At 40.6% G+C, this 15,044-nt stretch overlaps 2 protein-coding genes across 2 annotated transcripts in view; one reads left to right on the top strand and one right to left on the bottom strand.

The window, feature by feature from the left end:
- Nucleotides 1–11,051, bottom strand: part of LOC125464143 (phospholipase A2-like) — a 45,991-nt gene extending 34,940 nt beyond the window's left edge. Inside the window, exons 1-2 of the mRNA XM_048556273.2 lie at nucleotides 10,501–11,051; nucleotides 1,608–1,764 (exon numbers count right to left, since the gene is read on the bottom strand). Of these exons, the coding sequence (XP_048412230.1) occupies nucleotides 1,608–1,714 (107 nt within the window). The 5' untranslated portion in view covers nucleotides 1,715–1,764; nucleotides 10,501–11,051. The remainder of the gene's footprint in view (nucleotides 1–1,607; nucleotides 1,765–10,500) is intronic.
- A 39-nt stretch (nucleotides 11,052–11,090) lies between these two features.
- gcn1 (GCN1 activator of EIF2AK4) overlaps nucleotides 11,091–15,044 on the top strand; it is a 131,639-nt gene continuing 127,685 nt past the window's right edge. The window contains exon 1 of the mRNA XM_048555900.2: nucleotides 11,091–11,158. Coding sequence (XP_048411857.2) covers nucleotides 11,141–11,158 — 18 coding nt within the window. The 5' untranslated portion in view covers nucleotides 11,091–11,140. The remainder of the gene's footprint in view (nucleotides 11,159–15,044) is intronic.

The following is a 15,044-nucleotide window of genomic DNA, read 5'->3' as shown; positions in this document are numbered from 1 at the left end:
TTATTGCCCAATTAAGGGCCTCAATTGGCAGCATGGCTGTTTATAAGCCTTTCGACTCCAAATGTAATCAGGGTAGAGGCAGGCATGTGGTTCCTAGCCCATCTGATACTGCTGGAATATGTGTTTCCCCAAACCAAATACCACCTCTCTTCTAAGGTAGAGGCAGTAACTTCTTCCCTATATTTCTTTAAATCCATCCAGTTTATTTCAGAAACTTCTAAAAATTTGGACTTGGAGACAGAAAGTTGGCTTTATTGCAGACACCAAATGAGGAGATAAAATTAGATGAGATAAATTTGAGCAAATTTATTTCTTCAAAGTAGCAGCTGCAATCTATTATCTCACTGATCCTGACCAATCATTTTCATCTCCAAAAGAAAAGGTCCTATAAAATTTCATTTTGCAGCCCACAATCAGCAAGATAAATTGCATAAAACCCCAGTTTATCTTTACATTTTATATTATACATCTTTGGCCAGTTGAGTTCCCACCATAACATTTTCTTACAATATTTGATTATAATTTTGTACATCATTACATTCCCTGAAAATGATATATTATGACATCCCTGTTTGTTTTAAAGATCAGTTATAATAGGGATTTAATAAGGTTATTTCCCATTTAAGATATTAGCTGAGATCCACTCATCTCAGCACAGTCAGAGCCAGTATGACCAGAGGTACATTGTCAGAATGTCTTCAGAAGTCCAAACACACTGAATTGTGGGAATTGCCCAGGAAGTCTGAACTTCCACGGGGGAAGGTTCCAGCTCTCCAAGACCCTGTGAAATGTGTCCACCTATGGGTTAAGGTTAGCAATATGAGACAGCTATCCAGGTAAACAAGTGGGAACTATCCGGGAATTGTTAAACAGTTGACCAACTATCAACCAACTATCCCTGCCTCCCAACTCACCCCAAACCTCCTGACTCCTCATGATCCAATCTGATTAGACTCCACCAGTCTGCTGTCTCCTGAAACTCTGACTCAACTTCCTGATTCCTCCAAAATTGACCTGAATATCCACACTGTTCACCCGCACTCTCAGCACCTGTGACCTCACTCTGTCTCCACCCTACCCACATGCCACTCAGCCAGCTGATTCACTTACCACCATGCCATCCTACACACACACACAAAATCCTACTAATCTGCCCTTCTGCTTCCCACCACTTATTGACATATATCAACCACACTAATTTACTAACACACTGAAATGGAACTATGGCTTCATGTCCCCTCATGAGCCAGTGTTATGAAGATGGTCTCTGGCTGAGGAGGCTGGCATTAGTAGCCCGGGCCAGAAATGCAGAGATGTATCACTATTCCTTCAACATCACTGGGTCAAAAACTTGGAATTTCCTAACATCACAATGCTGTAGGAATACCTTAACATAAATCTCACCACCACCTTTTCAAGGGTAATTAGAAACAGGACTTAGCCCTCCTTGAGATGTCCATATCCCAAGAATTAATTTTTAAAAACTGAAATATTTTACCCATTCTACTGACATGGATGATTGACACATGGTTAGGGAGTTTAATCAAATTTCTGGTTACATTTTATTCAGATTTTTAATCCCTCGTAAATAGAAGAGCTCGTGTCACCTGTCCAGTTCATCAACAGGAGATCCAGTCCCTCCAAATCCACAGTAACATCCATAATCGCTGTAGTCAAATACGGGACGGCTGTTCGGAACAGCACACTTGATCATATTACGGAACTGCCAAATGGCATTGGGCTGAAAACTTTCTCCAAGAGCACCTGAAACACAGAATGGGCAATTAGCTTGAATATCCTCCACACTGAGAGGTGGAATTTCAAAATATTCAGGACCCGCACTTCTATAGCGTCTTTCATGATTCTATGATTCGTGGTCTCAAGATACAGCTAATTAATTATACTCACCTTGTTAACTGGGGAAGCATAGTGACTAATTTCAGCACAGCATAATCTCACAACAATAATTCAGATAATAACCAGATAATTCACCAAAGTTCCTAAGGCAGCACTTTCCAGAGCCACTCCTTTAAGGAAGATAAGGTCAGCAGGTACATGGGAATATTGCCAACTGCAAGTTTCCTCCAAGCCACGCACCATGCTGATTTGGAAATATATTGATATTCCTTCAGTGTCAAAGTCCTGGAAATTGCTCTCTTACAACAGTGTGGGTGTACCTACACCAAATGGACTGCAGCAGTTTAAGATGGAAGTTCAACCATCTTCTCAAGGGTAGCTAGATACGGGGAATTAATACTGACCCAGCCAGTGATTCTCACAACCCATGAATGAATAAAATGCTTCAAGCATGATTTTGAGGATGAACTGTTTCCCAGTGTAGCAGAAGGTGTTTTGCTAGTTTTCTCAACATCCAGCATACAGAGCCTCATCCAAAAGATGGCACCTCTGATAATGCTGCGCTGGTGCGTCAGCCTGGATTATGAACTCATAAGAATGGAGTCTTCTGTCTTAGAGGTGCTAATGTTTGAGACAAGATTGAAAGTCATATGCCTTAAGTAATATTCCACAGCTTTACAATAACATATCAACATTGTTGTTTTGAGCTTCAGTCATGATTCAATGTGTCAAAGCACTGCGTTTTGCAGTGCGGGATCATACCAACCAGAGTGATCCTGGGTTTGGCTACTGATATGGACTAAGTTGATCACACCTGATGCAGCAGCAGTAATACTGCAGAGTCTGTGCTAGGTTGGGGTTCTGTCCATGATAACCCTCGTTGGTCGACCCAAACATATGTTTATTAGCATCAGAATGGCATTGGACACCATAAAATAAAACCAAAATACTGCAGATACTGAGATGTCCCTTCTCAGATGCTGTCAGACTTGCTGAGTTTCTCCTGAACTTTCTGCTTTATTTTTGAGTACCTGGCACAGGTGTATGTGTGTGGCATATTAACCAGCTAACAACTACTGTCTCAGTTCAAACATCAATACACCAGAAAGTGGTCAGGTGCCATAAAGGTGTACCCAAATATTGTCAATCTTATGGAGACAAGTGGAGAATGTTGGGAGTCTAGTTTCATAACGATATAAAAAGTTGCCTATATGTATAGGTTGTTTGCATTCATCTATCTATTTCCATTCCTATCTATCCAGTAGTGTTAAAGAGAATCTCCTACAATCCCTTCTCTTCACATGCCTAAACTGTCACCTCTGGAATTCCCCAGAGATCTGTAGCCTGTTGTCACCTCTCCCCTACAGGATGCCACTTGTCAATAGCATCATCTTCAGTTTTAAATTAAACACTGACCACACCCACCTTCACCATTCTCTCTCAGTTCCTCCACCGTCTCTAATTTGTCGTAGCGCTTATTGAAGGAGCAGAAATAGTTCCCAATTAAATTTGGAAAATAAAAATCTATTGCCTTTGGTTCCCACCACAAGAGCTGTTCCTCAGCCACTGATTGTATCCTACTCCTTAGTCAGTGTCTGAGGCTAAACCAAATTGTTTGCAACCTTGGCATCCAATCTTACTTTGACATGAACTTCCAACTCTAAATCTGCTCCAAAACCAAGTACACCTACCTTTTCTGTTGAGTAATGCCAATACCTAAACCTGCCACAGCTCATCCGTTGCAGAAACATATCAATAATACCTACGGGCTCCCACTTTGCACCTTTTCTAAACTGTGTAATCCAAAATTTTTCAGCCTGGAGCTTATCTCACACTAAATGTGTTGAATTATCATTCATGTGCTCACTGACCTACGTTGGCTCTTGTTTCAGAGCCACCTTGATTTTAAAATTAACATTTATGTATTTAACTTCTTCCTCATCCCTCCTAAGTTTGTAACCTCCTCCAGCCCTACAAACTGCAAGAACTCTGTGCTCCAACAATTCTGGTCTCATGCACATCTCTGATTCTCATTGCTTTACCATGCCTTCAGCTACCAAGATCCTAAGGTCTGGAATCACCTTTCTAATACTTTTTGCCTCACATTTCTCTCTCTCATGTCTTTAAGTTATGTCATAAAAACTACCTTTTAAACAAACATTAGATCTTCTGCTCTTATATCTCCCTATGTGTCTTGATCTCGCAGTTTGTTTGACAGCACTCCTGTGAAGCATCTTAGGATGTTTTACACTGGGTGCTATAAATTCAACTTGTTGTTGCACTCAGTCCTTTTTTTTAAAAGAGACCTTCAGACAAATTGCTTATAATTATATAAAACTCAATACTCTGCATAAACAATCCCCTTGCATTTGTTTATCATTCACATCTCTTACCAGCAAGTAGAAAATTGAAGAGCAGGCACCACATGCTCCCCTCTTGTGGTTGCAACTGAATTGTAGATTGTGGGGGAGGAGCCCAGAAACTCAAACTTTATACCTAAATGTTGACCTTCAAAGTTCAAAAGACCCTGTGTAATCAAATCAGAAGTTGACTGGACAGGTGGACCCCTTCACAGACACTGAATGGACAAACTATTCAAATCCATGTTGACAGTTTCAATGAAGAGCTGAGTTTGTGCTCTCCTAGGTAACAGCAAGTAATTGCTGTATAATCAATAGCTGCAGTCAGATCATTTTGTAACTTTAACTATTGTTAACTTGACAAGCATAACCTCAAACAATGCAGCTTCAAACAGTACTACGTCCACCAGTAAGATGTTAACGCCAATAATGTCACCGAGTATAATTTCAACCTGTGAACCTGAAAAACCATAACTGCAATTACTAAAAGAAGAACACATTTCATATCCTCAAGACATCCCAAAGTGCTACAGTATGTCACAGTGTGAAACATTTCAACCAGTATAACTGCAACCAGGACATCTTTGACCTGTCATTCTAGACTACCTCAATGGACTGATGAGAGGAGGTCATTAAATCACCACTTTGCATCCTGAATGGTGCATATTGTTTAAATACCCAGAGAAATGAGACGACTGGTTTGGTTGAAGTGAGCTGCAGTTTGTGAGGTGCAATCACAAATACTAGGCAGAGTGAGGCTGTACTTCTGTGACTGTCAACACCTGAATCATATTGGGACTAGTGTTCTAATGAGTTATATAAAGAGAGAAATAGAGAGAATTTAAACTGGATACTGGGGACAAGAAATCAAATCTAGGAAAATGTGGTAAGTCAGAGAATACAGATAAGTCATGAGAGAAAGGTACTAAGATAGGCAGTTATAAACTGACCATGATAGGAAAGGATAGAGAATACAAATTGAAGAGAGAATCAACAGGCAAAGCTAAAGGTTACAAAAATAATGACATGATAACACTAAAAGCTTTGTATCTGAATGCACATGGCATTCAAAAAATAAAGATAAACTGATAGTTGAATACAAAAAAATACAATAAATAAGTGCGAAATGCTAGCTATTATACAGAAATGGTTGCAGGATGACGTAGATTGGGACCTTCTAGCAAATGGACCATAATGTGAAATTGTCGATTTTGGAAGCAAAAAAACAAGCATTTTATCGTAATGGTGACAGATTGCAGAACTCTGAGATACTGGGGTGGTCTGGGTGTCCTCATGTAAGAATCACAAAAGGTTAGTATAGGAAATAATTTGGAAATGATAATCTAAAGTTTTGGAGTAGATTTTTATTCTGGCGAGGCTGTTGTTTATGAGTTTGTGTGTCTCCTCTAATTTGGTCTATTTAATGATGACAAAGGTGTCATCTACGTAGTGTATCCACAGTTTTGGTTGGATTTGCAGCAGTTTAAAAACCAGGTGGGAAAATACACCAACGCTTCATTGGAGGGTGCACTGAGGATGTTACCAAGCATGGTAATGAAAAATGTCTGCGAAACAAGAAACCAGCTTGGAAATGATAATGTTACATTTATTGTGAAGGTAATTGAATTCAAAGTATGGAGGTTACGTTTCTATTATACCAGGTATAATACCTGAAATGGGTGAGAGGACCTTGTACAGCGAGTACAAGTCTAGCCCTTTTCTCATTGGTCCTCTCACCCATTCCAGGTAATAGTTTAATAAACTTTCTCTGAACTGTTTCCAATACATTCACAGCCTTCCTTAAATAAGCAGATGAGTACTGTACACAGTATTTCAGATATGGTCTTACAAATATCTGATATAATAGAACATAACCTCCATACTTTGAATTCAATCACCTTCACAATAAATGTAACATTATCACTTCCAAGCTGGTTGCAGTGAGCAAAATGACAGTTTAGTGGCCACGTATGTAGTTTGGAAGAAAGAATGGAATATATTGACCACAAAGTTTCTGAGAGTCAGGGGACGGAGTTCGAGGCAAGCTTGATTACCGAAGGACAAACTTTTTTTGTAAAATGAGGAAAGGAAAAATGAAGGTTAATGATAAAATGCAAGTTGAACAAACACTTTTAATGCACACTTTCCCTTCTTTGATGTGCTGGATATGTGACTCAGCAATGATGCTTAACTGATGAGAATAATTAATATGGGGACTCTTGAGAAAGGGTGGATCACCAAATCTTTCATGTCAGCATTCTAACCTTGGTCTGTTTTAAAACAAGGCAGCACATTGATAACATTGTCGTTAGCGTGATTTTACCTTAATTATTAAGTACTTGGCAAAAGAAAGTCTACAAGTAGATTAATTAGTCTTCATGTTAAGGTCAATTCAGTAGCTTTCCTTGGCTGAAATTTCCATTTCATATGTTCCCATTTTCAGATATCTCAGGCTAAAGCTAGATGATTTTTTTCTTCCATTGGCCCCAGTACAAATACAACATCAACTTCCATCCATTGCTTGCCAAGACCGGACTTTCTGATCTCCAAAGCAAATTAAGCTGTGAATTTAACAGATGGTACCAGCATATTGTTCATTGTTTCTGACATAACTCTTGTGCAGTAAAAATGTCCCAAAGCACTTCACAGTGCTTCATTATTGAACTGAATTAGATCAGCCACTGTTCTGACTCAGCACAATCAGAGTTCAAACCTGGGATCGTGAATCAATACTAAATCATATGCACAGCTAACTAATGAGTACCAGAAGGGAGAAGGTGAGGGGAATTTGGTGCAGGCGTTCACTGCATTTTGTATTTCAAGTGAGTTTTGCCCTATTGATAGTTGCAGCATTTTGGACTGCATTCATCAGACAAACACAGAGTGAGGGAGCTGTCCAACAGCTCATTTCTTCTCCAGAGACTGCCCCTCATCTAGCCTTGCTGGAGAGGAGAGAGATAGTGATCAGCCTCTATTCTAAAATAAAACCCTGTGACGTGACAGACAATGAGTTAGCACAGTTAGTAGTTCTCAATTTGGTAGTATACATCACCAAACCTGTTCATTTTGAGAGATGCAACAGTTAAGTTCATGCCTCAGCTGTCTTTAGTCTCTAGCTCTTTCTCAGTTTATCAGTACTGGAGTCACATGGCTGTTATTCTCTTCCTTACAGGCAATAAAGAATGGAAGCTCCATTAACTCCTGAATGTCACTTCAGCCAAATGTCCTTTTTCCTCATCTTAATTCTGACCACATCTTTCTTCATCTCAACCTTGCTGACCTTTTAACATGCTCTGTGATTTTCCCGTTCTTCCTTAACGAATTTCAAGTTTGACATCGGACCATGATTAGATAGGTTTTATGTATGTACAACACATTGCTCTGGTTCACATTGCTGTAAATGCCACTGGAGGACAGCACCAGACAAACATCTATAGTATTTGGTGTACAGCCAGGTGTGACAGTGCCCTCTGCTGGTAGTGATTGGATTACCATTCTTACAAAGCGTTAACAAAGATGATGCAAAACAAAAATGAAAACACATATGCTAAAAATACACCGATATCAATCATTACCTGTAAACAGAAAAGACAGGCTAATGATTTGGGCTTAGTGACTTCTTCAGAATTGTAAAATAAAAGATTAATAAATACGAATAAAATAAGGATAATGTAAGTAATGATGCACTACAACGATTGGATTATCTGGTTCTCGTTCACTTCTTGTTCACTAACGGCCACATCTGATTTCATCTATTTGTGAATCCAGATTCACAGGAATGCATCTGACACTTAATTGACATCAGAAGCTATTGAGTTGTATTCAAGAAGACGACTTGCCACTATCTTCTTGACAGTAATTGTGAATGGACAATAAATGCTGACTTCACCAGAGATGCATCCATTCCATTAATTAATAAAAAGATACGAGATGAGGAGACATTCCTTAGCTCAAGTTTAATGTCCTGCCTAGCCTGTGCAGCAACCTGGGCAGTTTGCATACAAGTCAGTCCATTCAAGCTATTCTGTGTGGGCAGCTGTGCAAAATGATATAAAGGGAGCCACACATTTAAACAAAATGCATTACTCCAGAAATTAGTGTGCAAGGTTATTGAAATATAAAAATTCTCATAAACTCATTGAGTATAGTCAATACAGTCACTAACTAATTTTTGGATATTGAGAAAATCAAAGGATCTAAAGACAGTGTGGGAAGATGGAACTGTGGTTATCATTGTTTAGATATCAGTGAGTTTAAAGATTAGTCATGACCTTATTGAATGACAGAGCACATTTGTATGGTCACATGACCTACTTCAGCTCCATTACATTGTTTTATGTAAATTTTCTTTTCAGTAACACAACCATTTGTTAGTCAACGATCAAATGGAAATAGCTAAGCTTTTGAAAAATATGGAAAATGCATGTGTCTCACATAAAGCCAGCAAATGCTGGGAGCGTAAAATAGATCAGCCCTTCCCACAATGAAAAGGAATAAAGTCTACCATTGTATTCCACAGATATCATATGAGGGTCCCCTCCACATGCCTTTCAATAGTTTCCTGTACCAAGATATCATGTTCCTTCCAGCAATCTCTATCCTTAGGTTTATACATAGGAAATGTGTTTTACTTGTTCAGATCAGCTTGAGTGGCTCCTTGTTGCGTATCTCATCTGGATTCCTCTTACTCCAGCAGTTTGTAAACCCTGACTTGTGCCCTCAACTGGTCTCACAGAAACAGAGAAACAGGTCGTGTACTTTTCAACCACCACCATCCTACTCCAGCATTGAATAGCATCACTAAATCTGGAAACACAGCCCTGGCCATGAACCCAATACAATGTCTCCACTGCTGGCTGTGGTCTACTTGTCATGTTGGCTCTGCAGAATGACATGGGCTCCAAGATCAGTCATGTCAAGAACTTCAATCTTTGCTTGTGCTGCTTCCTGAACAAGGTTCATAAGCTGGAGTGCCTTAGATGAAGTAATGGACTGGTGAGCACATACAGTAGTATTATTTTACAAAGTACTTTTAAAGTGCTGATTTTCATATTTGTGTAACGGATTGAATAATGATTCATAAGTTGGTCAATACTTATATACTAACTATATATGTTTCTATACTGCTTTCTCGCTGTTTATTTTGTTACATCTGAGATCATGTTAACTTCAAGTGTTAATATAGGGTTACATAGGAAATACTTTAGTAAGTGCTGTCTTGTTCTGCATATTATCAGTGTCTCAAGCCACATTCTGAATCTACACCTATTTATAAGGTGATTCCAAGTCTGGAGCAGACTGTTCTGGTGCTGTGCACTGCCTTATGTGGTGGAGACTCTCCAACTCACATTCCAACTCAATGTCTCAGAGCTGGCGGGAGGGGGCGGGGTGGAGTTACGAGATGGAGAATTCTTTTGCAGAGAGGTTCACTTGGAACAGTCATGCTAATCAAAAAATCCCACCTACTGCAGTTCAGACATGCTCTGCCACATATTACTGTAAATCAGGCAGCTTATTGATGTTGTTTTTAGTCTGTTGCAAGTTTTGGGTTCCTTTTTGTTATTAGCTTGCACAAGTAGTGGACAAAGTGCTAAATACTTCAGGTTGCAGAAAAAAAAAGATAGTGGCGTGGCATATTGTCACTGGTTTAGTAATCCAGAGGCCCAAGCTGATGTTCTGCAGACATAAGTTGAAATGCTACGATGGCAGCTGATAGAATTTAAATTCAATTAATAAATCTGGAGTTAATAAATCTGAGTGAGTCTCAATAATGGTGCCATCAGAACTACAACTGATTATTATAAAATAACACCTGTTTCACCAATACCATAAGACCATAAGACATAGGAGTGGAAGTAAGGCCATTCAGCCCATCAAGTCCACTCCGCCATTTAAATCATGGCTGATGGGCATTTCAACACCACTTCCCTGCACTCTCCCCGTAGCCCTCGATTCCTTTTGAGATCAAGAATTTGTCGATCCCTGCCTTGAAGGCATCCAACGTCCCGGCCTCCACTGCAGTCCGTAGCAATGAATTCCAAAGGCCCACCACTCTCTGGCTGAAGAAATGTCGTCTCATTTCAGTTTTAAATTTACCCCCTCTAATTTTAAGGCTGTGCCCACGGGTCCTAGTCTCCCCGCCTAACGGAAACAACTTCCTAGCATCCACCCCTTCTAAACCATACATTATCTTGTAAGTTTCTACTAGATCTCCCCTCAACCTTCTAAACTCTAATGAGTACAATCCCAGGATCCTTAGCCGTTCATCATACGTTAAACCTACCATTCCAGGGATCATCCGTGTGAATCTCCGCTGGACACGCTCCAGGGCTAGTGTCCTGTAGTCAGGGAAATATGACATCCTTATCTGTTATCTGGTCTACTTGTTACTCCGTACACATAACGATGTGGTTGACTCTTCACTTCCCTCTGAAATGGCCCAGCAACACACTCAGTGCAAGGGCACTTAGGGATGGACAACAAATACCAGCCTGGTCAGTGATGTCCACATCCCATGGAGGTAATAAATAGAAAGAAAAGTAAGAAAAGGCAGCAGTATCTTTGTCCTCTGCACAAGTTTCACTCTCAGTCAATGCTGAACTCAGTCATCTGGTTGAGGATTGTGGGGCTGGAGGGAAAATTTCAGAGTTAGGGAGAGGTGAGGATATTGGAGCTATTTGAAAAACAATTTTGGAGGCTTTCAGAGTACTGGATTTTAAATTTATCCTGAATTCAGAATATTGGTGGAGTTAGTGGCGGCTGAGTGACGGCCTTTTGCTGGTCCTGATGCTGCTGGGGCGCAGCTGAGCTGTTGCCTAGTGACCGGGCCTCCCAGGTAACCACTCCGGCCCCGCCCCTTCCCCCCGAGGATGGATAGGTAACCCGGAAGCGGTACCCTTTCCTCTTCCGGCGTGTTGTGGAAAATGGCGACGGACACGCAGGTCTGTGCTGGCGGATTGGAGCTTGGGCTTGTGTTGGGCCTGCGTGGAATCGCAGGCAGGAGCCGGGAATCGACAGACAGCCTCCCCGGGGTGTGGGGGAGACGTTGATCTGGGAGGGGAAGTCGGGAGTGGAGTTTGAGAGATAACGGGGGCAGCGGGTGGGCACTCTCAAAACTCTGGGGGAGAGAAGAATTAGAGTGGAGGCTGTTACTCTGAGGGTGGGAGCGCGATTAGTGAGAGATCAGAGGCATCTTGTTGATCATTCGGGGTGAAGATGATCAAGTTCTTCATCTAAGGCGGTTGGTGGGGTTTCGAGGGGTGCGTTGGCGGTCACAAATGCCGAGCAGTCCTCTGAAGGTGCTGCTGCATGTAAGACCAAGGTACTACAGACAGCTGTGTTTTGGCCGAGTTGCTGGTTGGAGGTTTTTGCTCCTTGGTGTTTACTTTCTGTTTCTGGTATAATGTTGATTCGATAAGGCTGCACAGTTTAGGGCAGTAATCTTGGCTGAGCTTTTCCCAGAAGTTGAAGTCTATATCCAAATTTCTGAATGAGTGATTGTACTGTTTTCATAGAACAGTCTGGTGTGAAGTTTTTCAGCCACTCTGTCACACCAGTCTGGAGTGTTAGCCAAGACCTCATCTTCCTTTGGATGCCAAAGTATCTCTTATTCTATTTGCTATAAAAACTCTACTTGTCTATAGAAAATTTGATTTTTGCATGCATGGGTTCTGGCTACATGACCAGTGCAATTGTGAGGATGATAGGAATATGATGAACATGACTTGCTTGTATATTTGATTATTTTGAGGGAGAATTGGGCATTTTCAGCCTCTATCTCATTTGACCTAACTTCTTCGAGTGGCAGCGTAAGTCTAGATTGCTGGAGTTTAATCTCAAAGCAGTGGGGAGATTAGGACATCATCTGTATCTTGCTAAGTTGTATGTTCCACAAAACAATGCTGACCCATCTTCAAAACTATTGGACCTTTGGGCTGTTCTGCTCTGTCTGCTGTAATCCGTTGTCACATATAAGAGTCGCCACATCTTTAAGTTGCCATGAGTTGGAATCCGTAGGCTGCCCTCAGCAGTTTAATCATCCTTTTCAAGCTGTTTACTGGGGTGTGGCTGAGTTTGTATACTGAAATCTCTCCACAGGTCCAGGTGAGAACCAGCTGAAGGCAGGGACCGTTACCAGATGAATCACTTAAATGTGCAGCAAGCCAGCCTGGGAACAGAGTTGTTCCTTCTGAGCATGACTTAACAATCTAAGGTCCAACAATCCTGAAGATGTGAAGTGTGTAGACCTTGACAAGATACAGAAGATATTTGATCATCCACTGCAAATAGATGTACATCCAGATGTCCAGACAATTGTCTCTGGAACAAATAGGTCAGAGTGAAAGATTAAGTCTGATGATGCGCAATTCTTTCTCAATTTAGCCCAACTCATGCACCAAGTATATTCTCCATTCCATCAGAGATACTCAAGCTTGGGAGAGGAAAGGATGAGAGTATATATTGGGTGGGTATTGGGGACGAGGATAGCAAGGGTATACAGCTTGGAGATGTGTGAACGTGACATATAGAATCCAGGGTGAAGATCAGGAATTGTTAACCTGGGCCAGAAGACAAGTTGAGAAAAAGACAAATATGTGCAGTTGTAGCGAGTTGACGATTTGGGAGAGGTGGCAAGAGAGATCCTGAGCTTGGAGACTGTACATTGGGCTGTGTCAAGAGAACATTATACAAAGTGCAGGGGAAAGGGAATGAGCAACAAGTTGTGGTACACATAGGTGCAAATGTGATAGAAAAGGCACTTGTTTGAAGGAACATTTGTCCGATGTTCTCATGGGAAATTCACTTTGTGATTGGGAGTATTTGAACTAAACTGTCATAGCAGTAGGTACCAATGTAGAGATGCAGAAAAGAGGAAATAAATGTATAAAAGATTACATCCGTGGAATACTGTTAGTACTACACTAGCTAGGAGCATACTGAGAAAAACTGCAAGGAATATAGAACAGCTTCAGAATGGATGTGTGGTTAATGAGGTTGATGAATCACAAGCTGAAATAGCATCGTTGGATTGTAATCGGCTGGAAATAAAAATGGTGACAACTGACCACTTAATTATTAAAGGCACAATGTTCAGAAAAGATAGTGGAGGAATAAAATTGAGGTAGGTTGACATATCTTAAGGTTTGGATTAGTAATGGAGAACAAAGTTGCAATCTAAAGCACAACTTCAAAAGTAGAAGAGGACTAACTTCAGTGAGGGTGGACCTCGTATAAAATCACAAGGGGCATGGATTGGGTGAATAGTCAAAGTCTTTTCCTCAAGTTGGGGGAGTACAAAACCAGATGGCATAGGTTTCAGATGGGAGGGGAAAGATTTTAAAGGGATCTAAGTAGTAACTTTTTCACACAGAAGTTGGTGCATGTATGGAAAAGAACTGCGAGAGGAAGTGGTGGAGGCTTGTTCAATTACAACATTTTAAAAGGCATCTGATTGAGTATCTGAATAGGAAGGGTTTAAAGGGATATGGGCCAAATGCTAGCAAATGGGACTAGATTAATTTGGGACATCTGGTCAGCATGGACGAGTTGGACCAAACAATCTGTTTCCATGCTGTACAGCTCTATGACTCTGGTATGGGTAAAATGGAACCAATGACAGACGAGGAAAACTGAAATGGACCAATGGGTAATAGGGGTGCCAAAAGCTGATATGCTTTCTGAACGAAGATATTGCATATAAGGACTTTCCTAGTAGCCACAGGTCAGTCAATTTAGCACTGGGATTTTGTAAGGTTTCAGAAATAATAAGGGAAATAAATTATAAGGGTTTGAGTTTCTTGAAGTGATCCAGCATCAGTGTGTGAAATGCAGATAGTGTTCAATTTACCTAACTGGATTTTTCGATGAAGTGATAGAGAAGCTTGATGAAGGCAAGTACACTGGTTTGTTGTCTGTACAAATTTTAATAAAGCTTTTGACAAAGCACCACGTTAAAGGCTGGTTAATAAAATTGACTGCAGTGAGTCACATTTTTGCATTTCAGTCTAGGTGATGATAGACAACAGTTTTCTCCAAGGGCCTGTAGTAGAGTCACTTTTCTGATGTACGTAAATGACTTGCATATGGGTATACAAAATCAAACTTTAAATTTGCTGATGATATCAAAGTTGGATGTGTGTTGAAAGTGAGGATGATAGTAATTTACTGCAGCAGTAGGTTGACAGACCAGCAGAATGTACAGATAAGTGACAGTTGGAATTGAATTCAGAGAAATGTGAGGTGGTGCATTTTGGTAAAGGTCATATTGAAGATAAAAGCAATGCAGGCTGAATTAAATAAAAACAAAAAGTGCTCAAATTACTGAGCTGGTCTGACAGCAACTGTCCAGCAAAAAGAGGTAACGGTTTGAGTTGGATATGGCTGTTCTTGAGAACTGAACAACATGGTTCTGAAGAGGTGCCTGCATTCATGCACGTAGATTTGTGACACAATTAGAAAAGGTAGATAAAATCAAGTTGTTTACACTACCTTATGGCATCATAACTAGGAGACACCAGTTAAAGGTTTCAGGAAGAGATATGGGAGGTCTGTTAGGAAGAACTTTTTTACATAGTGCATGGTAATGATCTGGACCTCTGGATGCTGGAACTGGAGATTAATCAATGATTTCAAAAAGAAGTTAGACAAACAGTGAAAGGGAATAAAGGTGCAGGGCAATAGACATAAGGGGTATAGGATTCAGGAGAACTGGCATTGGATGGGATGGGCCAAATGGCTTTCTTGTGTGCTTCAATGATTCTGATGCAGAGATTATGCATATATTTATCATTTCTGGTTAGATGTTAACTTAAAAATCACTTTAAGATC

This window comes from Stegostoma tigrinum, chromosome 26 (genome assembly GCF_030684315.1).
Source record: "Stegostoma tigrinum isolate sSteTig4 chromosome 26, sSteTig4.hap1, whole genome shotgun sequence".
Classification (NCBI taxonomy): Eukaryota; Metazoa; Chordata; class Chondrichthyes; order Orectolobiformes; family Stegostomatidae; genus Stegostoma; species Stegostoma tigrinum.
The sequence above is the reverse complement of the archived record's forward strand: the minus strand, read 5'-3'. Positions and strand labels throughout refer to the sequence as shown.